This window comes from Amia ocellicauda, chromosome 4 (genome assembly GCF_036373705.1).
Source record: "Amia ocellicauda isolate fAmiCal2 chromosome 4, fAmiCal2.hap1, whole genome shotgun sequence".
NCBI lineage: Eukaryota > Metazoa > Chordata > Actinopteri > Amiiformes > Amiidae > Amia > Amia ocellicauda.
This window is the reverse complement of record NC_089853.1, coordinates 43,878,971-43,901,585: the sequence shown is the minus strand read 5'-3', so window position 1 is coordinate 43,901,585 and position 22,615 is coordinate 43,878,971. Positions and strand designations below refer to the sequence as shown.

The 22,615-nt window shown below is 40.8% G+C and overlaps 2 protein-coding genes across 7 annotated transcripts; both read left to right on the top strand.

Annotated features, from left to right (window-relative positions):
* The first annotated feature begins 659 nt into the window (after positions 1-659).
* On the top strand, positions 660-11,428 carry cyld2 (cylindromatosis (turban tumor syndrome) 2). Of its 2 annotated transcripts, none has more exons than XM_066702429.1 (14): positions 660-824; positions 1,791-2,251; positions 2,443-2,569; positions 3,025-3,263; positions 3,434-3,602; positions 4,034-4,163; positions 4,815-4,922; positions 5,134-5,213; positions 5,380-5,446; positions 5,648-5,777; positions 6,946-7,054; positions 7,935-8,053; positions 9,285-9,489; positions 10,028-11,428. In XM_066702429.1, the coding sequence occupies exons 2-14, from the start codon at positions 1,829-1,831 to the stop codon at positions 10,210-10,212; spliced, it is 2,091 nt and encodes a 696-aa protein (XP_066558526.1). In that variant the 5' UTR covers positions 660-824; positions 1,791-1,828; the 3' UTR covers positions 10,213-11,428. The 2 variants fall into 2 exon arrangements, with proteins under 2 accessions (XP_066558526.1, XP_066558527.1); XM_066702430.1 differs by lacking the exon at positions 660-824 and adding an exon at positions 1,155-1,223.
* Positions 11,429-12,216: 788 nt separating this feature from the next.
* Positions 12,217-18,208, top strand: LOC136748567 (protein spire homolog 1). Of its 5 annotated transcripts, none has more exons than XM_066702427.1 (17): positions 12,218-12,425; positions 12,580-12,778; positions 13,093-13,124; positions 13,384-13,566; positions 13,705-13,830; positions 14,068-14,130; positions 14,237-14,404; positions 14,609-14,689; positions 14,780-14,909; positions 15,073-15,194; positions 15,366-15,429; positions 15,687-15,805; positions 15,940-16,041; positions 16,152-16,219; positions 16,675-16,702; positions 16,833-16,969; positions 17,705-18,208. In XM_066702427.1, exons 2-17 carry the CDS (start codon positions 12,652-12,654, stop codon positions 17,871-17,873), a joined length of 1,719 nt encoding a protein of 572 aa, XP_066558524.1. In that variant the 5' UTR covers positions 12,218-12,425; positions 12,580-12,651; the 3' UTR covers positions 17,874-18,208. The 5 variants fall into 5 exon arrangements, with proteins under 5 accessions (XP_066558525.1, XP_066558524.1, XP_066558523.1 ...); XM_066702426.1 differs by having other exon boundaries at positions 12,576-12,778; XM_066702425.1 differs by having other exon boundaries at positions 12,218-12,778; positions 14,240-14,404.
* The last annotated feature ends 4,407 nt before the right edge of the window (positions 18,209-22,615 follow it).

Here is a 22,615-nt window from a genome sequence, read left to right as displayed (position 1 = left end):
TGTGAATATATTTGAACAAGGGAACTTAATACTATTCTATATAATGCTGACAAATGGGTTTTATATTGTTCTACCATTTTTAATACTGTATGTCCTCATGTACACAAAAGGCACAGTTTGGGTAGTCCACCCTTGTCCAGTTGGTTTAGATAATCTTAAAGTATGAATTTGTAATAATTGTACTGATGTCATTTAAGAAGGTTATTTCTTCGAGTATCCTACATATTTTAGACACTTGATCACATCACCCGAAAGGCTACCTAATTCCTGCTAATTAGGACAAGGACTGGCAACTCTTGACGCACTGTTCACTTGGTAAATTTACATGAACACACAGTATAAATATTTCTTCCATGTTTAAATAATTGGTTGGCTACAAATCTATGAGTAAACTATATTAAATAGAATACATACATAACATAGGGTTACCATTAAATATGAGCTTTAAAAATGTTGCTTTCTTGTGGTTGCTGGGAATTAGCATAAATTAACAATAACCACCGGTGCTTATTTTTGGATCAATGCAGAATGGAAACAAAAGTTTGGATTTATAAGGTGCGGGGTTATCACTTCCGGAGTTCTAGTAGTCGGATAGTTATCACTTCCGGACTGTGACGTGTCAGTGTGTCATCACTTCCGTAATTTGAGTGGGACACACGTTTGTTAACCGAGTTGCCAGTTTGCGGACGGTCCCTGAAACAGCTGATGTGAAAGTTCAAACCAATCATAACTTCCTGAACTAGAGAATCGTCCTGAACTACGAGACTGCAGTGGCAAATTATGAAACCAAAATGAATTAAGTTAGACTGCAGCACAAGTATACCGTACGTATCATATACTTTCTGTGTGTGTGTGTGCGCGCGTTTACGTTTCATGCACTCGCAATGCATGTGTGTCAAAAACAAATCGCGATTCGATATTTTCACTCCACATTTTGAACTTGTTAAACTTGTTCTTAAAAGTTGCTGAAGGCAGACGGTGCCTTAGCCCGGTCGTTTGCAAGGTGGTGACGTCGCAAGTGTCGCCGAGTGGGCTCGCGTTCGGGCGGCGCAGATTCCCGCGGCTCCACCAATGAGATCAGCGGGATTGTGCAGATCTGTGCAGAAATGCGGAAATCTGCGCTGCACGAATGAGACCCAAAATCAACCGTGTTGCAAATATGGAGTGGAGAAGACGCACGTCCTGATGTCACCACAGTTCTCTTCCCTTGCATTGGGAATAATGTAATATCTGATAAGTTGAATTAATTGTAATTGTGTAGTCTACCACAGTAGAAACCAGCTTTGAAACCTTTCTCGAAATTCAGATCACAACATCTTGTCAATAACTAACTCCACTGAAATGAAAATGCCTTTTTTATTAATTTGCTTTAATGTCTCCCTTTGCCTTAAGATTTACATTTTAAATTATTTAGGCAGAATCTGGATTCTATAGGAACACCTAACCATTCTACATCCAACAACAAAGGAAAACGTGTATACCAAAATCTAAAATACGTTTAGCTTGGTAAATTAATAATCTGCTAACTGCCTGGGTGATTGGATGGTTTAGTAAGCTTTACAAATTGAATCCTTCTGAAGTGCATTTGACACAATAGAGTCTCTGTTGTAATATTAGTCAAGGCACGCCCTCCAGATAAGTTGAATTCTGTACCCAGTAAACCTACTTTGAAGAGAACAGGGAATGAAAGTTAAACCATTAGCATGTGCTTGAGGAGAAGTGAATATGGCTCTTGGTTTTATAGACAAAACTGAAAACCATATTGAATATCAATAATCTTGTTTTTACAGGGCGGGCTGGCAGAGACTCCCTACCTTGGCTGGGGAAGATGGATCGCACAGGACCGGGGCAGAAATACTTCATAGTCACAAAGGGCAAGGCCAAGCCGGGCAAAAAAGGCATTTCCAAGGGCTGTATAGGATATGTTGAGACAGAAACCAAGGAGGAGGTCATCGGCCCGGTCTTCACCAGCGGGGTGAAGGGCAGTGTCAAGCTGGAGAAGGAGAACCTGCACATGCTTTCCAAACACCAGGCTCAGTTGCTGCTCTTCGTCTCTCCCTCCTCCAAGAGGCTGGAGGTGCTGCAGAAAGAGGAGCTGTTCAGAGCCATCTGCTGCCTGGTCCAGAGTGACGTGGTCGTGGTGCAGCACAAGAAGGAGTCGAAACCAGGCGTTGTGCAGGGAGTGATGCAGATTGTGAGGAAAGAAAGTTACGGGGACGTGACCATGCTGGGGTTTGACGTGGAAATTACGGTGGGTACCAACAGGGTCGAGTCTTCCTTCTAAAAAATCTACCATCAATAATTACGGCAAACTGACTGTGAATTGTAGTGTTTAATTGTATACTGAAATTATTTTTTGTTAAGTAGATTGAATGCTCGGTCTAAAAGTGTCCGCGTCTCAGAGACCATGTGTCTTTTATTTTCTTCCACATTTGTCTATAGGAAACTGAGAGAAAAGCTGCTTTTAAGAAAGAGTCCGCTCTTCCTTTATTCAGTGCTGGAGATATCCTGAAGGTCATCATTGATTCTCCACCCAGCTCCCCTCTCCTTGCAGGCAATAAGCAGGAAGGTAACGTCCGTTTTTTCATACGTTAGCCAGTGGAAACTGCTACAGACTTCACAGAGCAGTTAGATGTTATGACTGGATGCTTAAGGCCTGGGGGTGATGATGGTATTTGGTCTGAAGACAGGGGTTTTGTTTTGCAGGAGTTATCAACTTTGAAACAAGCTGAGGAAGATTTTCTGGGGCTTGGGTTTGATCTGACTGGAAGTTGTTTGATATAATTCAATACAGAAGTGTAGAATATTCCTCTTATATAACACTTTGTAATAAATTCCCAAAAGCTTGTGGTCATTCAACTGTACTTCAATTATATATGTGCTATGTAACTTGAAAATATTCTGCTGTAGTGATATTGTGCACTAAATTAAAGACATTCAAGTTGTGGTGGGATTTGTAACAGTCATGTTGAAACTGTAAGGTACAGCAAGTAGCATATGTGCTATTCTCCCTGTGCTGTCTAGCTCTGACCATGAAAGATGTCTTGGGAAATAACTCGGACCCAAATCTGGTCCAGAGAGGACAAGATAGTAGAAACTCTCAGATCTCTAGGGGCTCTGGACCCCCCCGGATGCTGCGATCCACCCTGGAGGTGGGCTCCATGGTGGAGTTCAAGGCCATCAATTTGGCTACCCTCTATGGAGTGGTGCGATGGATTGGGGTGCCTGAAGGAAAGAACCAGCCCTGGGCTGGGGTTGAGCTGGTGAGTGGAATTGGTACTTCTGAGCCTCCTGGCTGAATAGCCCGAGTCTTAACAGGATGATTTGGAGTTTATCCTCAATTTAGATTCTTCTCAATGTTCTAACAAACATTGCAGCCACATGGGCATGTCACTGGGCAGCTCTGATCCACGTGTGCTTCCGCCCTCCACAGGATTACGAAGTGAAAGGCTGCACAGATGGAAAGCTTGGGGTTCATCGGTACTTCACTTGCAACGGGAACAAAGCCATGTTTGTGGTTCTGAAGAACTGCAAGCCAGACAGCAGGTTCCTACCTCTGCCTCCTTACAAGGAAGCCCCTCAATACCATGAGCTCCAGTCAGGTAATAACAGATTATCATTCACGTCCCTTTCTCTAAAGAAATGTGCTACTAGGTTAAGGCCACCAGTGCAGCCTGAGAAACGGACAAAGCAGGCTGTACAGTTATTGTGTTTTTTGTCGCCAATGTTCTCTGAAGGGTATTCTGGGGAATGACATCTCCAAAGTTCCAGATTCCTTTGGATTTTCTCTCAGTGCTCATTACTTATAAGAATTACTTGTGTGTAACTGCATAACAGCAAGTGTGTTATGTGCATGTCTTTCTGTTTGACAATTTTTACCTGTTTAAAATGTTAAAGGTTAAGTTCTGCACCTCCTCTGTCTTCCTGTCCCATTCATTTTTCGGTCTCCCCCATAGCAGCTGTGGACTGTTTCTACCCCTAATTAAATGTCTATAGCGGAGATGCAGTAAAGTTTTGCTTGTTTGTGTGCCAGATGGAAGTTTTGAGGAGGATACAGATGTGCCCCCCATCCCTGAATCAAAAGTCCTGGCACTGCTGGAGGGCAGGATGAAGGGCATCCAGGGGCACTACAACTCATGCTACCTTGACGCATCTCTCTTCAGGTGCGACACTCTTTCCCACGCCAGCAATGCTCCTTCAGGGGAGAATTAGCCTGATTTCACACAAATTAAACTTGACTAATGCATGTTTAATATTGCTGCACATGTTCCATATGTAGCAAATATAAATACATTAAATAAACGCCCCAAAAAATTTAGCATTGGCTGCACATTCAGAAAGCCAAAACAAAAACCGCTGCCAGGTGAATGGGTCATTGTACACAGGAGGGATGGAAGCTGTGAATAATGTTGTCTTGTTTCCTGTCTTCTCCTCTTATTATTATTATGATTAATTCTTAGCAGATGCCCTTATCCAGGGCGACTTAAAAAAATATATAAGAGCAATACAAAGTGCAATAATACAGTATAGTTCAAAACATGATGCAATGTACACATTCCAATTTATAAAAGTATATAGGAAATATACAGTAAACAATACAGGTCCTACATCCTAGATGTAAAAGCTAATAAGTGCAGATAAGATGTGAAGTCATCGTTAAGGGCTAAGGGAAAGGGGGCATAGAGGAAATCAAATAAACAATACGAGTACTAGTAATGCAAAGCAAGAAGTATGACAAAACATTGTATAAGTGCAATGTTACAGGAGAATAAATGACTAAATTACAAGTACAGTCTCTTATATGTCTCTTATAGTCTCTTCAGCTGTTGTGTGGCTCTGGACAGTGTGCTGCACAGCTCTGCTGGTTCTGAAAAGCACATACAGAAAATTCTGAGGAGGGATATTGTCAATCGGCTACGCAGGTAACCTTGCACGAGAGACGGGCTTGCTGATAATGCTGAAACTAGTTCCAGGTTATTTCCTGAAGTTTGCCAATATTTTGCTCTTCTCAAAAGGGACATGCTATTATTAGTTCAGTATTTGTATTTGTTTTTTGTTGAGGTAGACATCAGGGTAGACAGTGTTGATACACAGGACATTTTCTGACGCAGAATCGTACATCTCTGCTCCCAGGCAGGGTTTTGTTCCTGCTGAGAATGTGATGAACCTCCGGAAGCTTCTGGGATGTGATACATACCTCACTGAAGAAAAAGGTAATTGTAATCGCACAATCATCACTTCTGCCAGTGCCAGTTCTCCATTTTATTTATTTAAATTATGCATTGGGCAGAACCGCTGTGATTTAGGACATTGTTCAAACCTAAGAGCAAGTGTAAACCAGGTGTAAACTCACTGACTGTTGTTGTTACTTCCTTTCAGACCCAGAGGAGTTCATCAGTATCCTCCTTAATCAGGTCCTGTCTGTGGACCCACTGCTAAAGATCAGGTATGAAGCAAATCTAATTTCTCGCTAATATACTTTAATAATTTAGATCCATCTTGAAGAGGCTAATGGGAAAGTGCCACGCTTGTGCTGGCACTTAATTAACCAATTTGCATATATATTGCAAAAAGAAAAAAAGTGTAATGGTCTAAAATGCTCATATTTCATTGGGACTGTTGGATAACTGTGCTGTGGGTTTTGCAGGTCCAATGGTAAGACCCAGGACTCCTACACCTTTCAGATCATCCTGGAGAAAGAGCAGGTGGTGAGCACGCCCACTGTCCAGCAGCTTCTGGAGACGTCCTTCCTGACCTGTGACCTCAAATTCCAGGAGGTGAGCCGTGTCCACGCAGCATTGCACCATTGCAGGTTATCCTGTATAAATTGAATTGTGAGAAAGCTTCACGCAAAACATGGCAGAAATGCACACGTCTGGGTGTCTGGTTGTTGTTTCACATGATGTTATGACTGAGAGCAACCTAAGAGTTTTTATTCTTATTCTCTAACATGAACATTGAGCATAATAAGATGTTAAATTTATGGAGGAAGACACAGCAGAACAATAATTACAGTGCTCCCGTGCTATACCGCCAACCTCGTTTACTGCCTGCTATTCTTTCTGAACAAATGTCTACCAAAATGAAAACTGTTATTGTTACACATTATACCACCACCCCCACTGTCCGCCAACTGCCAACTTCCCAAGCCAAACAAAAACGGACATGTGCACTGTAGCTAACCTCGTTATAGCACCAATAAAATACTGAATCAACATCCCTGCTACAGGCTCCTCAAGCTTTGCGTACGCTTTTAAGCTTTATTTAAAAGTGACGTCTGTGTTCCTGAATTTAACCCATCTAAAGTCTATGGTTGATTTGTTTAATCTGAAAGGCTTGACACAGTCTAAAATAAGCAACTTCTATAAACCACAATAAACAAAACACACAGGACAAAAGAAGACTAAAAAGTACAGTGTTATGTGCGGGTTCTGCTTAAATTAAGCCTAACAATTGCAAGAGTACTGTAGATTTTTTTTACTGTACTTAGTTATTGCTTTGTGAAAATTAATACAGTAGATTTAAATTTTCATGATACTTTAAAAACACCAGTTGAGCCACGTATAGTAAAGTTTATGACCTACAGTACTGTAGAAATACTTTTTTTCTTTTTAGTCTTTATAAAAAGTGTTTGCTTGGTTGACACAAGTGATGTTGCATCGGGAAAAATATCAATTGTGTTAAATATTCTATACGTTTAAATTCTTTACAAAATTACGGTACAACAGTAGAGCCTACTACAGTAGCCTACTGTAAAATGCCTTATTAAATACTTCTTGAATACTTGAATTTATTGCAAACATCGTGTCAAAGTTTTATTTTTTATTTTTATGTTAAATACCCTCCATTTATAGATATAAACCTGCAGTATCACCAGTTTTGCCCATGGTTCTTACCAGGCACTGTAACGAGGGCTGACTCTTTGCTTATTTTCATTCTTTTCAGATTCCATCCTGCTTGATAATCCAGATGCCAAGGTTTGGGAAGAAGTACAAAATGTTTCCTCAAATCATTCCATCAACAGAGCTGGATATAACAGACCTCCTCCATAATAGTAGGAAACATCACATTCAAATCTGTAATTTAAGAGACATAACGTATATGTATACTTGAAAATTTTCAAATTGAGTCCTAAATTTATCTCAGTGGGAGGTCAAATTGGTCAAATACTTTGTCTCCTCAGGAGCTTCATACAGAGATATTTAAAGTGTTAAGTGAATTCATGGTTTACATATCAAGGTTTCAATGGTCCTTGTTACAGGTTCCAATACTTACATATTGGATTAGCATTTTTAGGGTTCAAACTAGGGTTACTCATTGGTTCAGGCTAGGGTTAACAGACCAAAATGAAAATTGGGCGTAGCTTTTAATTTTGGTACAGGTGATCTCCATTTAAAATGTACCCCAAGGGATCATGGATATCGGCAGGTTATACACAGTGTACATTGTAACAGTTATAATAATGAAAATGCTAAAGACTTAAGTACTTAAAATATCATAAAATCAGGAAGCTTAACTACCAAACAACATGAGTTAATTTAGCCTTTATTTTCACTAAATATTAGGAACAGTATTAGTTTAATGGCATCAACAACAGAGTAAAGGTATACAGGTATAAATAATAGTATATTTAGGCTATATAATATATGTGTGTTATAATCTGTAAACTACACGTAACCAGAAAACCAATATGTCTGGAATATGAAAACTGTACATTTTAAAAGGAATGTATGATATAAATGAATCCATTTTAGCCAGAGTAAACCCCCATTGAAACCCATGTTATTTAGTAGTTCAGAGTGTTGGAAATGGAGATGCATTCTAACAGTGGAGTGCACCTGAACATTGTAAGGACAGCACATGGAGGAAGACAGTATTTTAAGAGTTGTTGGCCAAACGAACCTGCCTCACCCCTCTGTTCCTCTGTCCCCCAGCCCCCCGGGAGTGTTTTGTCTGCGGTGGTCTGGCGGCGGTGGAGTGCTACGCCTGTGTGAGCGATCGCAGGCTCATGCCAGGCAGGATCAAACAGTACTGCAGACCCTGTGAGAAACAGGTAGAGGGGAAAGGAACCGTTTCCAAGTGTAGGATTCTTACAAATGTGTTTAATTCATGTTAACGTTTAACGTCTTGACTCCTTGCATGCTGCAGGTGTATGCGTGAGAAATATACACCGATCAGCCATAACATTATGACCACTGACAGGTGAAGTGAATAACACTGATAATCTCGTTATCATGGCACCTGTCAGTGGGTGGGATATATTGGGCAGCAAGTGAACATTTTGTCCTCAAAGTTGATGTGTTAGAGGCAGGAAAAATGGGCAGCGTAAGGATCTGAGCGACTTTGACAAGGGCCAAATTGTGATGGCTAGACGACTGGGTCAGAGCATCTCCAAAACTGCAGCTCTTGTGGGGTGTTCCTGGTCTGCAGTGGTCAGTACCTATCAAAAATGGTCCAAGGAAGGAAAAGCGGTGAACAGGCGACAGGGTCATGGGCGGCCAAGGCTCATAGATGGCCCGTGTTGGTCCGATCCAACAGACGAGCTCCTGTAGCTCAATTTGCTGAAAACGTTAATGCTGGTTCTGATAGAAAGGTGTCAGAACACACAGTGCATCGCAGTTTGTTGCGTATGGGGCTGCGTAGCCGCAGACCAGTCAGGGTGCCCATGCTGACACCTGTCCACTGCCAAAAGCACCTACAATGGGCACATGAGCATCAGAACTGGACCACGGAGCAATGGAAGAAGGTGGCCTGATCTGACGAATCGCGAGTTCAAGGTGTTGACTTGTCCTCCAAATTCCATCCAGTCGAGCATCTGTGGGATGTGCTGGACAAACAAGTCCGATCCATGGAGGCCCCACCTCGCACCTTCCAGGACTTAAAGGATCTGCTGCTAACGTCTTGGTGCCAGATACCACAGCACACCTTCAGAGGTCTAGTGGAGTCCATGCCTTGACGGGTCAGGACTGTTTTGGTGGCAAAAGGGGGACCTACACAATATTAGGCAGGTGGTCATAATGTTATGGCTGATATGTGTATATGTTCATTATGTAATGCATCATCCCAATCAATCCAACAACTGATTTGTTTTTTTTCTTTGTAGTGCTTTGTGACAGGGGAGCATTATTTTAAAGTGCTGCTGGATATTGGCACAGCACAGTACTAAAGTGATTTGTTAGTGATGAATGAATGAATGATGAAGCTGAGAGCTGATGAATGACAGCAGAATTGGATTCGGGGGGCAGAAGGCCGGAGCCTCACCAGGTATCTGTGCCCTGTCTCAGGTCCACTCCCACAGGCTGCGTCGGGACCACCGACCCAGGGAGCTCACCCTGCCCCACTCCTTCAGTTCGGCTGACCCTGTGCCTAGGCAGAAGCTGGAGCTGTTTGCCGTGCTGTGTATCGAGACCAGCCACTATGTCTCCTTTGTGAAGTACGGGCCAGGGAAACACTCCTGGCTCTTCTTTGACAGCATGGCCGACCGTTGCGGTGAGGCTCTGATCATTATTTCTTCTGTAGCGTTATTGTATTTGTTTGAAACAACGCCTTTCCCCTTTATCGTGCTGGACTGTGTGTCACATGGAGACACTCTGAACTGGGGCATGCTACACAGGGCAAGTAGGACATTCAGATGCCTCTCCCTCAGTTGCACAGTCGTGCTCCCCAGTTTGGTCTTGGAAGAAGTGATTTATTTATCCTTTCCACACAGGGCAGTATTCATCAAACCTGCAGTATCATATTAAGTTTACCATCCCATTTTTAAAACATTAAAAATAAACGATCAATGGCACAAAAAAGAAAAAAAAAACATTGAAACTGACTTTCACTAACTCTTGTAACTAAGCACCCTGAAGATTAATGTGACACTCCCTCCTTTCTTTGTATGTTTGTTTTTTTTAATCTGGAAAAACAGGTGTTTGGACAATGGACAAATGTTTTATGAATAAGGCTCAGTATGTGAATTCTCAGTATGTATGTGTTTATTTATGTTTATATTTACTTTGAATTGCATGTGATTTCTCTGCAGGAGGTGAAAACGGCTACAATATCCCAGAGATCAGGGCTTGTCCGCAAGTGGGCGACTTCCTCTCCCAGTCTGAGGACGACCTTGCTAAAGCCGACCCGTGTAACATGGATGAGTCTGTGAAGAGGCTGCTCTGTGATTCCTACATGTGCATGTACCAGTGCCCGGCACTCTCTCTGTACAGATAGCAACACGGGCATCATAGACAACAGCTACATCTGGCAGCACTTCATTCACCCTGCATTTCTCCTTCAAATGCAACGTCAGAGAATTGTGGCCTGGTACATTGATTTGATTTCAGTTTTGCACATGGCTTGAGTGGCTGTCCTTACCTGACACTCAGTGATGGACCTGCTTTTCACACTAGTCTACAGGATGCTCTCTTATTTCTAATGAGGTAATAGGTACCTCAAGAGAAATGACACTGTTCTTTTGAATAAAAATGTCCTTTCTTTCTGTTGTGAATAAAATTAGTTGGAGCCCTATTATAAAGGTGTATATATATATAGTTTGTGCATAATGCAGATTGTAATTTGGTTTAATATGTCAAAAACTAGTATGCCAATATTGCAATCACATTAATTTGTATACAATATGTATATATAATGGTAATTGCATGTTCTTTAGGGGTTTGCAGGATTCTTACCTGAACCTAAAAGTATACAATAATTGTGGTGCAATTATTTGAGAGCAATAACAACTCGGTATGTAATGTGGACCTTGCTGAAGTCCCTCGCAGTTTGTAATGATCTCGTTTGATTTCAATGAGCTGCGTCTGAAAGTAATAACACGCCAAGAAGCAGAAATGCAAGATGGGTCCGCAAGAAAAACAGATGCACTTCGACTACTTGATTTGCACCAAATGAAGTTTGATGCATTTGAAAGGCCTCTCTCTTGGTGGTGAATAAATGTGCACTGCATACATTGTCATTTGATCTGATTTCAAACCATGCATCTGTTATCTCTTCCATAAAAATGTTCTGTAATTTGTAACATGCGTTGTAGCTCATAAACATTTTACTGACACGCAGAAGCAGACTTTTATTGGATAGACGGAGAGTAACATTTGACATGCTTTTGTAGCCCAATCTCTGCTGAAAATGGAAACCAAGAAGTTGATGCAAACCAGACATTAAAGGAACTTCAATTCAAGTTCAATTTGAAAATGATAGACATACAGGGGATCTTTTTATAATAGAGATTTTTTAAACTGACTTCTTTCTCAGTGTGAGCATTCTCTGTGATTGAATGTACAAAATGTTAATTGAAGTGTAACTGGGAAGGAATGCATTGTTTTGCTGGGTGGGATTATTCAATGAAGTTACAATCCTATCAAACCTGAAGAGAAAATCCACAAAAACACTACCTACACTGCAACCATGAACAATAAATGATAAAATATTGTGTGTTGTGTTTACTTGAGATTTTGTGTCTATGCTGTATAAAGTAGTTACTAAAGAAATAAAAAATACTATAGCACATAATGTTACAGGCATCACAAAAGTGTAAATATGTGTCCTAAATCACGTTTTCTCTTAATCAATTTAGCAAAGGAACAAAGAATACTAGACATAATCCACTGTTGTGTGCGTTATAGCCAATGTATTTCACTTAAATAAGTTGTTCATATAAAGAACAAACCTTGGGATGTAATGTTTGGTTCTGCTGTAATTTCAAAAGCTCCGAGAAGAATTTGCAACAGTTTGCGTTCAGTTTATGATTAATTAATCACTTTTTAGTATACATTTGTGTTGAGCATAGACATTAGGGAATTTACAATGTTTGGAAGCCCCACCTTCTCAAATTAAAAGCGCATTTCCCTTTGATTTGCCCAAATGCATTATTACGTTTTTCCAATTCATTTTTCTGAAGACAACCAGACGACCGTTTAAAAAAAAAAAACATCTCACATTGGCATCCAAATATGCGTTTAAAAATGATTCCCCATATTTGTCTCCCTCATTCCGAATAACATTGTTTTGGAAAATCTGATACAGTAAATAAACACAAATGTATAAAGTTTATTTTGTATATCCCTAAATGCTGAGCTTGATTAGGTTCTGGTACCGATATTGGCAGTTATGTAAATGGCCATCAGGTGGTTGCACTTACTTTGGGCATGCGTTAATTAGGTTTGCGTAATTGTGGCGTGGACGGAGGCGTTTGTTCACCTTTAATTTAAGATGCAGCGCTGGGGCTGCCAGGACATTAGAACGGATCACACAGAGGTGTATTTGGGACACTGTAATACTGAGTGTCTGCACTAAAGTCTGATTTATATTTTTCACATATTCATTTTATCAATGCTCATTGTTCCTGTGCAGTTAAATTGGGGGGTGGGGGTGACTTACAATTGATCATTTGCTATCATTCAAAGCACGGAGGATAAAAGGAAAAACTGGTAATCACAGAAACTGGAATATTCACATTTAGAAGGAAAAAAAAAAGTGTGTGTGTGTGGGTGGGAAAAAAAAAAAAAAAAAACACAACCAAAGCTGACTAAAATGGACGATTCTAGGTCCTACCATGCTAACTGTCAGATCTCTCTGAGTGAGGTGCTGGAGTTGCAGGGCCAGCCCGTCAGCGAGGAGCAGGCTTGGGCTCTCTGTCACCAGCTGTGCTGCCTGATGGTCCAGGACCAGCGCCTGCACGGCTGCGGGGACAGGGGGCCCTGGAAAGCGCCCAGGATCCGCGGCGCTGAGAGCATCCTGCTGAAAAACGATGGCACCGTGTGTCTAGCAGAGAACAGCATTGGTGAGTTTTCATGATTTTATTACTCTGTTATTCTACTGTTTGACGTAGCAGGTGTACTATCGATTCCATGGGGATATTTGCAGAAACCACTGCCTAAAATCAAGTTGTTAAAAGGCGTTTATAGCGTTATTGCCCTGGTGAAATGCTTGCGTAAAACGCTTTCTGGTGTCCGGCCTAATGGAGGTTTCCATGCATGTGTTATATTGGTCTTTACAAAATACCATGTGAGAGGAGATTGGGGTGTCTGAGCTTGCCTAACATTGCAGGCAGAATAACGATGAGTGATCTGTGCCTTCTATTTGCTTCTCTTCCAGATGCATCTCTTGAGTTCCAGACTGAAGATGAAGTAAGTGGGTTTTATATAAACCTGCATCTGTATTATATTAAGAGATGCATTGGCTTACAGGAAAGTGTGAGGATTAATTTAAAATGGTCTTTGAGGATTGAATAAGCTTGGAAAAATTGCTGGTCAATCTAGCTTGTCACCATGGGATATATAGTCTTAATACTCCAGAGAATGGTAACCCCTGCCTTGCAGAATGCCTAAGACCTGATTGAAAGTTCTGTTGGTGGTTTGCCGTTTTTTCTCTGCCTTTACTCCCTAGGTGGTGGATTTCATTGGGCGGCTCATCTACACCTGCCTGGACTGGGGTTTGGGCAGCAATGTGGAGAGGGACCTGAGTGAAACTTTGGAGATCTTTATCTGCCAAATGACTAAACTGGACTCCTGTCACAGGAGAAGAGGGGAGCCTTTTCAGCCAATCTGCACATTCTCCGAAGTCATTGAGGTGAGTCTTCATTTCGAATGTTATGTGGATATGGGGAGGTTGTGAGGCGCTGTGAAATAGATTATGCAAAGCTTGAGATGCATGTGTCAAGGTGACTGAACTCGTGTTGAGAGCGCTGAGCTGCTGCTTGTCTTCCAGGTGTGCGAGAACCGCCTGTACAACCCAGCCAAGGCTTCCCACCATTACAAAGCCATCTGTTCCATACTGTTTGCAGAGACCATTGACCTCTGCCAGTATTTACACAAAATCCAGCATACAAAGGAGGTGAGATCTGATGTGCTGTCAGTTGTAGTGCCTGCTCTTGAGACAAAATGTTACTTCAGTTAGACAGTGTATATATTCTGAGCTAGAATATATACAGTCCTTTGCTTTTAATTTTATCAAAGGCCTTTTACTGTGTTAAGTGTTTCAGTGTTGGACCTTGAATCTCTGCTAACATGAACAAATTCTCAGACAGTTCAAATCCTTGGAGTATTCATGTTGCTAATCTCTTTCTGGCAGACCCTGCAGAAACTGGTAAATAAACCAGAATGCAGCATTGTTGCTCCAGTTACAACAAACTGGGTAAGCCAACTGGTTTTCCTTCCAGACCTAAAATGTGAAGTAGAATGGCATGGATGTATACTGTGTGCACTGGTATCCAGCACTTCAGTTGTGGGGGGTTTATTAGCAGGTTTTCTCCTGGAGACACGTGATCGATGAGTTAAGAAGAGGCGTGAACCTGAAGGCCAAGTCACCGGGCCGCAATGTTAGTGCTCCGTTGCCCACTGAGCTCTCCCCCTACGAGCAGCTCCTGAAAGACATTCAGTACAAGAGGTACAATCTCCGCAAAGTCAAGGTGAGTTTGTCATAGTCATGTTAAGTGGATTTAGGAAAGACTTGCCAATTTAATGTGAAGTCTTAACTTGTTTAGCGCTACACCTAGTACTAGCGTTCATTTTCAACTAATCTTCGGGAACCACCCTCTCTAGAAGACTTATTTTGAAACTGATGTAGTCTATTTAAGGAAGACTGAGGTGGGGTTTTCATTTCTCTCCACCAGACGCTGGATAACCTGCCGAAGCAAACTGACCCCCACGGTGCTCTTCTGGATTTTGTTCGGTCCAACCCTGTATTGAGGCCTGTGAGTTACTATGCAGAGCCTTTCAGGAGAAGCTGCAATAGTGGCAAATTTCCCCTTTTAAACAGTCTTCCCAATTTCCTTCTCCTTCAGGCCTCGTCCAGAAAACTAAAGTCACGTCCCAAAGAGGAGGCCAGTCTTCATGAGCTGCTGATGGAAGAGATCCGATCTGCCGCCAAGCTGAGACCGCTGTCCTCTCGCAGAAGGAGGGCTGCTTTGCAAGGTATGGTGCAGTAATGCTGCTATGACTTTTCAGAGTTGTCAGTTGTTAGAAAACTTAAGTGTGCATTTTAAAATAAAAATCTAGTAGCCTTCTGGTTCTATGGGAAATTTCCAGATCTCCGTTTCTGTGCATTTTTTTTTTTTTTTTTTCTCCTGCCCTGTAGATAACTCTCCTCCGAAATGTGTCATCTCCATGTCAATCTATGAGGACTCCTCCTTTTCTGAAGATTCATTTTGCCTGATTAATTCCATTCCCAAACCAGATCTTGGTGGATTTGGGTCTGAGGTATCCCTTCTTGTTGCAATATCCTGTCCTACAATTTGTTATTAAGGAACCATTTGAGATTTTTATAACATTTGTAAAGTGTTTTTATACTGTTTAGGAATGCTGGAGTAATAATTGTTGCATCAATAAGGGTCAGTGTGGCAGCTAACCTGCTGTTCTCTCGTCTTGCAGGGTGCGAGCAGAAATATTGAGAGCAGCGATGGCAAATTGTTTGAGAACAATTGCAACAGAAGTGGTAGGATGGTTATTCCCTGCCCCCTGTCCCCTTCTCATCACATTTCAAGTCTACAAATTACTAATGTATGGTGCCCCTGTTGTAATGCATGGGCTGTGATGTGTTGGAGAGCATGAATTTTTCTGTACCACAAAATGGTAGACCCGACCTCCTGCTCACAAGTGTACACTCCTGTTCAAACCCTTCTTTTGAATCCATCGAAGTGGCTTGAACGGTTCCCAAGTGATTTTTATTTTCCCCCCCCACCTACCCCGTAGATCAAGATCTGAAGTTCTCCCCTTTGCTGTCATCGTCGCCGGTAGATTTGGAATCCTGCAAGTCTGAATACAAACGGAGGTCCAAGTCGTTTGATGGCAGCATTGAACTGGAGAGAAGGGTAGGTATCTACTAGTGAAGGTGGGGGGGTTCTGGGTTCGACTACACAAGGTCCTTTTTGTAACTTGAATGGGTCTAAAACTAGTATATAGAAAATGTTGGAGATGGTAGTAACGACTTTCTCCTGTGCTATAGAGCTGCTCTGGGCCCTGCAAGCCTCTCACGATTGCTGATGTGATGAAGATGCGTCAGATGGAGATGGGAAGTTTGCAGAACCTATACTACACAAACTGGAGGGTGAGTTGGTGCTCTAACGGACATCTTTTTGTTGAAGATGTTAGTCTTCCTTCTTAAATATGCCATTAAACTTTTAAGGTACTTTATAGATCCTGAATCTTGCTTCACAGGTATGTTCCTGTTGCTATAAGAGGAGCTTGTATTTTACCTGGCACAACTCTTGCTACTTCTGCAACAGGTAAAATCATGCTGCTTTCATTGGCTCTTCCCCTGAATGTCTTAAGTTGAAATTTTATACAGCCCGTTTAAAAACGGATCTTTTATATTCTTGACGTGTCCGTTAGCATCCTGTGCTTTTGTATCCTATGTTATTAATCATTGAGCTAACCAGTCAGTCAAGTTAACTGCATCTTTATTTAAACTGGAAAATCCTGGGTGGATTTACATGCAAGAAACTACTGACTGTGCAGGAATTATGGCTAACCTGTACTATGGAGTTTTCACAATGGTATCCTTTCAGTACAACCCAAATTGGTTTAATTGAAAACCTCTGCAGTTAGTTGGCTTCAGTTTAGAGTTGCCCCCTATTGGAGTCATTGCATAAAATCTTTTACAATAGTCTAGCAGTCCTGTTTTTTCATGATTCTAGGCAATAGAATTTAATTACCTAATTTTTCATTTTTCCTCCTGCAGGGTTGTGTGCCCGGAATGTTGCATGGAGGTTAGTTTTATTTTGTGCCTCCCTTCCCTTGTTAGCACAACACTGGTTTCAAAGATCATGCAAATGGTGGTGCACTGTGGCTGTTGGCTTTTATTTAATGCTCTCCTTCATCCATTTTGCAAAACCTTAGATACTGCTGCCCCACAAATGGTGCGTGAATCTTCCAGTGAGTTTCTTTAAGATCATTGTGACCAGGGAAGCGGAGCTGAACGGAAAGAACCAAGTGAAAAACTTCTGGCAGGAACGCTGGGACTGGGACAGTTCCAGGTATTCCTCATTAGTCTCCAATTCTGTTCCTCCAGATTAATCGCTTGCCTTGTGTTTTAAACTCCAAACCTCCAGATCCCAGCTCACATTAGCAGATTGACCAGGAGTGATCAGTGGCACCACTGAGGCTAGGGAGGGCTAAATCTGCCAGCATCCCCTACCAGACTCTTCCCCCAATCAGTGCTGGTGGCTTGAGGGTGGCTGGCCCTGTTAGTCTCTTAGCCTACCTCTTGTCCTCTAGAACTTCTGATCATGTGCTCTATACTTCAGTGTCAGTCTGTCTGCTTTTGGAGTGTTCAGACATTACTGGCTTCAGCTCCAGGTAGTAAAGGCATCCAAATAAGAATCCATCCCACACTCTCCCACCAGATGACCACTATTTACTGATTTTTACCTTTCTAGTTTGCCTGATTTTTCCTTTTTATTGACTTATTCCTGACCCTGCTGCTACTGTTTCAATGTTGTGTGGGGCAAAATCTGGTCACTGAGGGCAGCTTTACGTAAGTGTTCCACTCGATGTATCCAAGTATCTGACCGAGTCTAAAGCTGATCATTACTTGCGGTCTAATTTGTAAGGTTTGTCCTGCAAGGCTCCGTCGTCTAGGCTAAAAACAATTGTAATATCCATATGCTTACATGGAAATGTAATGGCTTGTGGAATTCATTAAATAAAATGGTTTGTACAAGTCTTCCCAGTTAAAATCAATATAGATTACTTGTTTGTTTTTGTTCTAGAGTGCCTCTGGTCCTGGATTCAAGAGTAACCGAAACAGCCCCCCAGCACAGACTTGCAATGAAGGACTGGTACAGCAACGACATCTGTGTGGGGTGTAAGGGTTTCCTTATTAACGCCTGTGACTCTGTGATCAGTAGGCATGCAGCAACTGTACCAAGAGAGATTTGATGATTGTGAACCTGTCCTGTGGGATTCCCTTTTCACAAACCCCTTCTATAGCTAAAGCTTGTGGAAAAGCCCAATATGCCTTCAACACTGCTCCCACCTGAACACTTTTGTTTTCCCCCCACCAAACTGGATTTGTTCTGTTGGTTTTTCCCTTTTATATGTATTGCACAAATTTTTTAAATCACTCCACGCACGTGGCACTTTTATTAAACCAAGCACGTATTTTCGTATTCTATGAATTTTGCAAAGTCTTGCTCTCTCTCACACAAGCTTTAGGGTTTTATCTTTTTAATGTTTTATCTTTGGAATTCTAAATAAATATGCCATGAAATTTGCTTTGTTGCATTTATATCCACAATCCACTTTCTATTGATATTAAAATCTGCTGCCATGTCCTCTTGGGCAGGTGTTCCCAAACTTTCTTCACCTAGATTTTCGCCGAGGACCCCCTCCTACCAAAGGATTGTGGGGGGGTGGATGACGGTAAAAACGTGAGAGCGGGGGAGGGGGACGGCAACAACATGCAAGAGTGAGGGGTTGACGGTTTCAGACCACTTTTAAAAACCATATGGGGGAGTTTGGCCGCGGACCCCCTAGCACTCCCTCACGGACCCCTAGTGGTTTGCAGACCCCAGTTTGGGAACCTCTGCTCTTGGCCACCATCTTGGATTATGTCCCAGTATATTAGATGGGACTTAAATTAACTTTTTTGGATTGGGTGTATTTCTACAGGTGTGACCCTACACCATTAATCACATTCAGGTATCCTCTGTTTTGGTACTGCACTCTGGTATAAATACTTAGTTTTTTTTTTTTTTTTATAATGAAAACCTTTTAAAGTATCCTATTCAACTCCCAATTATATGAAATACTAGCGTAGTAGAGGTGTCATACCTAGTGACTTCTATGGATAGATGACACACTTGTTTCTATCCTTGCAGAAAATCTGTTTTAGCTGTATATATTTCAGGGTTTCAAAGCACATTGTGCTACAGCAACCTCTTGTGGATAATCCTTCACATTGCTAAAGGAGGTGATTGGTTGTTTCTCTCTAAATAATAGGCTACACTTTTAAGGTGGGGCTGGAGAGTGGTTTCTATTCTCACACTCCTGAGTTCCATTGCAGCAGCTAATTGCCTAATGTTTTTCTTTTAATGGACTGTTATAAAAAAAGACAAGCCTTCCAGCCGTGGGGGACAAAATATAAATTGTTGAAGTATGTGCAAGTTATTTAACTTTGATTTTGGCCATTTCAAATGAATAGAGGTGTGGTGGTTTCTGGCCATGAATGAGTATTTTGTATGCTTTTAGGCCCACAGTTATTCTTTTAGAAGCTTCAGGCTTGGCTACTTCTAGTGTTCACATTTCATAAGGTGTTATATTTCAAAATGTTACACTGGATATATAGCAAATGATCTTACTATATAGATGTCTTATGTGACTCATTAGTTCTTACTGGAGATTTTAAATGCCGAGTTTCCTATATTTCCCAGCCACTACTATCCGAGATGTTAGTCACAACTGGAAAATCCAACACCAAGTTCATGTGATGGTATAATGTATAAAGGACTCCGAGAATTATTGTTAAATGATTTCTAAAAAAAAATGTTTTCATGGAGAGACCTTTTGTGAATGCAAAATGTAATATACTTTGCTTTAATAATGGAACTATTCATAATATTGTATTGTACTTGGTCACAGGTTTAAGTGTTACTCTTCTTACTTTGATGTCAATCTTGGATGTTCCTTGTATTTGAGGAAACCGCAGTGAGTGCAAGTTGGAAGTTTGCCTAGCCCCTGTTATAACTCAATCAGCTGTTTTCAACATGCAAAAAAATATCTACTTTGATTAATAAATATTTGCATCACTAAATATTGTTTCAAATTAAGCATGTGAATAATAATAAGTAAAGTTCTGTTTTGCATTAATAAATACTGCTTCCATTTGCTCCTACTATTAATTTGGTTGGCCACCATATCAACTTTTCTGGGTACTCCCTTGTGAACATGCTAAGTGTGACACATTAAAGCAGTATTTCAGGGTTTCCTTTACACTGATTTTTCCCACAACAGAAATTGTAGCAAAACAGAAGCACATGTTCTGTCCTAAAAATACTAGAAGAAGTTAAGGTTCAGTGCATTTAGGTTCCTTCTTTCTCTCAACGTGGATATCATTTTCGGAAACCTTTGCAGTAGTAAAGTCTATTGTTGTGACAGTATGTGATCTATCGCAGCATATATGCATCTATTTAATAGAAACGAAAAGAGGAAGGTGACACTTGCTGTGCCAGAGGAATATTTGGTTTGAAAGTAAAAAGGAACTACATTTGTGTAAACAAAAAATAAAAAGAAATAAGAAAAAACTTGACCTCATTTACAACCCAGGTGACTTGCAAGAACAGAAAGGAAGCTATGATGAAATATTGTGGCTAACTTTCAGCATGGCTTTTAATTTCAGAAGCTCTTAGACACTCCCTTTGTTCACGGGCAGAAAGAATCTCTAAACAGAGCCTTTGATTATTTCCAAAAGACATGACTTCACATCTTGAGGAGATTAAATAGAGCACGTTTGATAGCAGGGACTTGGTTGGTACTCAATATTATTTGGCCCCTGCGGTTTTAATGATGTGCCCATGGTGAGGGCTAGGAACAAACAATCGAAAGAGAGGCATGAATTGTATCTGAAACCTGCTGTACAGTCACACCAGTACAATTCCATGCTCCAAACGTTTTCTTATCAGTTTAGAGGAAATGTAAATACACCTCAATTTTAGGCATCTAAAGTATGGTAAAAACAAGATTAGATGCTTCGATGAAATTAGCAAAGGTCAACAGGTACAACATTTCTTACTTGCCATATTGCCTGCATTTTTGTACTAGAAATGTATAATTAATCCATGAGGATCATTTAATGTGATCCTACCTTCAGCAGGTAGGCTAATGTTTCTTGTTGCCTGACTAATGATGTGTGTTCTGTGCTTTCTATTTATACAGTATTATTATTATTATTTATTTATTGTCAGATGCCCTTTCCCAGGTTGATTCACAGGATACATAATCATTACAACAGTGTAGCAATACAAAAGTCAAATTGAATATAAATACAAAATATAATTTGTATTGTACAAAATTGTTCTTCTGAACACTTGATTTTCAGTTTATATGAATGTACTTGTACTACTAGGAGATGGCCTAGACTAGAACTATATAAAATAATATTTTTGGTTATCAAAAGGGTGCAATAGCATTGTTGTACTGAGTGATAGCTGGTACGGCAGAATGGTTTTTATTTTGATGTTTCACTTTGTTTTCGCACCTCATTTACGTCACCTGTCCCCTATGCAGGGATATCAGTCCATTAACCTCCCACAGAGAACAAAAAGGGATGCATAGAAAAACTATATAAAAAAACTGTATAATTCTATTTTCACTTAGTGTTATTATCCATTATGATTTGTTGTAATGTGTAGTTTGCAACTAACCCTGAAAAAGCTTTACTGAAACTTGAACATTTTCATCTTTATCTATAGTTTATGTATACTGAACAAAAATATAAATGCAACGTCTCAGGTTTTGAGGGCATGTATAATTGTGATTGTGTCCCCCAGAGCTGTTGCCAGAGAATTGAATGTTCATTTCTCTACCATAAGCCGCCCCCAACATCGTTTAAGGCAATTTTGCAGTATGTTCAAACAGTCTCTCAAACACAGACCATGTGTAACCACGCCAGCCCAAGACCTCCACATCTGGCTTCTTCACCTTCGGGATCATCTGAGACCAGCCATTCGGACAGCTGATGAAACTGTAAGTATCTACAACTGAAGAATTTCTGCACAGACTGTCAGAAACCGTCTCAGGGAAGCTCATCTGTGGCTCGTTGTCCTCACCAGGGTCTTGACCTGACTGCAGCTCTGGTGGACGATCCTGCAGTCATGATAATTGCATGCTTGCTAAGAACTTGAGACCTGAAATACATAGATTAGGGCCTAATGATTTTATTTAACTCCCATCTAAAATCTTTGAAATGGTTGCATGTTATGTTTATATTTTTGTTAGAAATACAGTTGACACTTCAGTAACCTATATTACTTGGATGTACAGTCATAGCCATACTTAAACAATGCTGACTAATTTTAAAACTACAGATACAGCTGACACTGTTGTGCTGATATTCCTGCCACAGTGTTACTTATAAACAGGACACTTTGCAGTACATGCTTCAATGCAAAACATGTTGTTTAGGTAACATTACTATGGTATTGTTTAGTAAATGATTACCTTTTCCTTTGAGGTGACCTCTCAACTCTACAGAAGGTGGTGGAGTGGGCAGCTGAAATATCAGTTTCATATCACATGAGAGTGAACGACAATCTATGAATCTAGTACTTCAGCAGAGACTTGTATAATACCTCAGGCTTTCTTCAGTTGTTCCTCCATCTCATTTTACTTCTCTAACATGGTCTTTAGCTTACAGGGAGAGTGACATTTTCCCGACAACAATGGTAATCACATTTTGTAATACAAAACTCATAAGAAGCTAATTTTTCATTTTTTAGTATATTAAAGAGCTTGTTCTGCCTGGGAGATACATTGTTCTTTTCTTCCAAAGATTACTAGTATAAGTGGTATGACTCTCACATTTGTATCTGAGTGATCATATCACAGTTGTCTATAATTGCATGGATTGTTTGTGTTGTACAAGTATACAAAAAACTATAAAATGGAGTTCGGAGGAAGCTGTA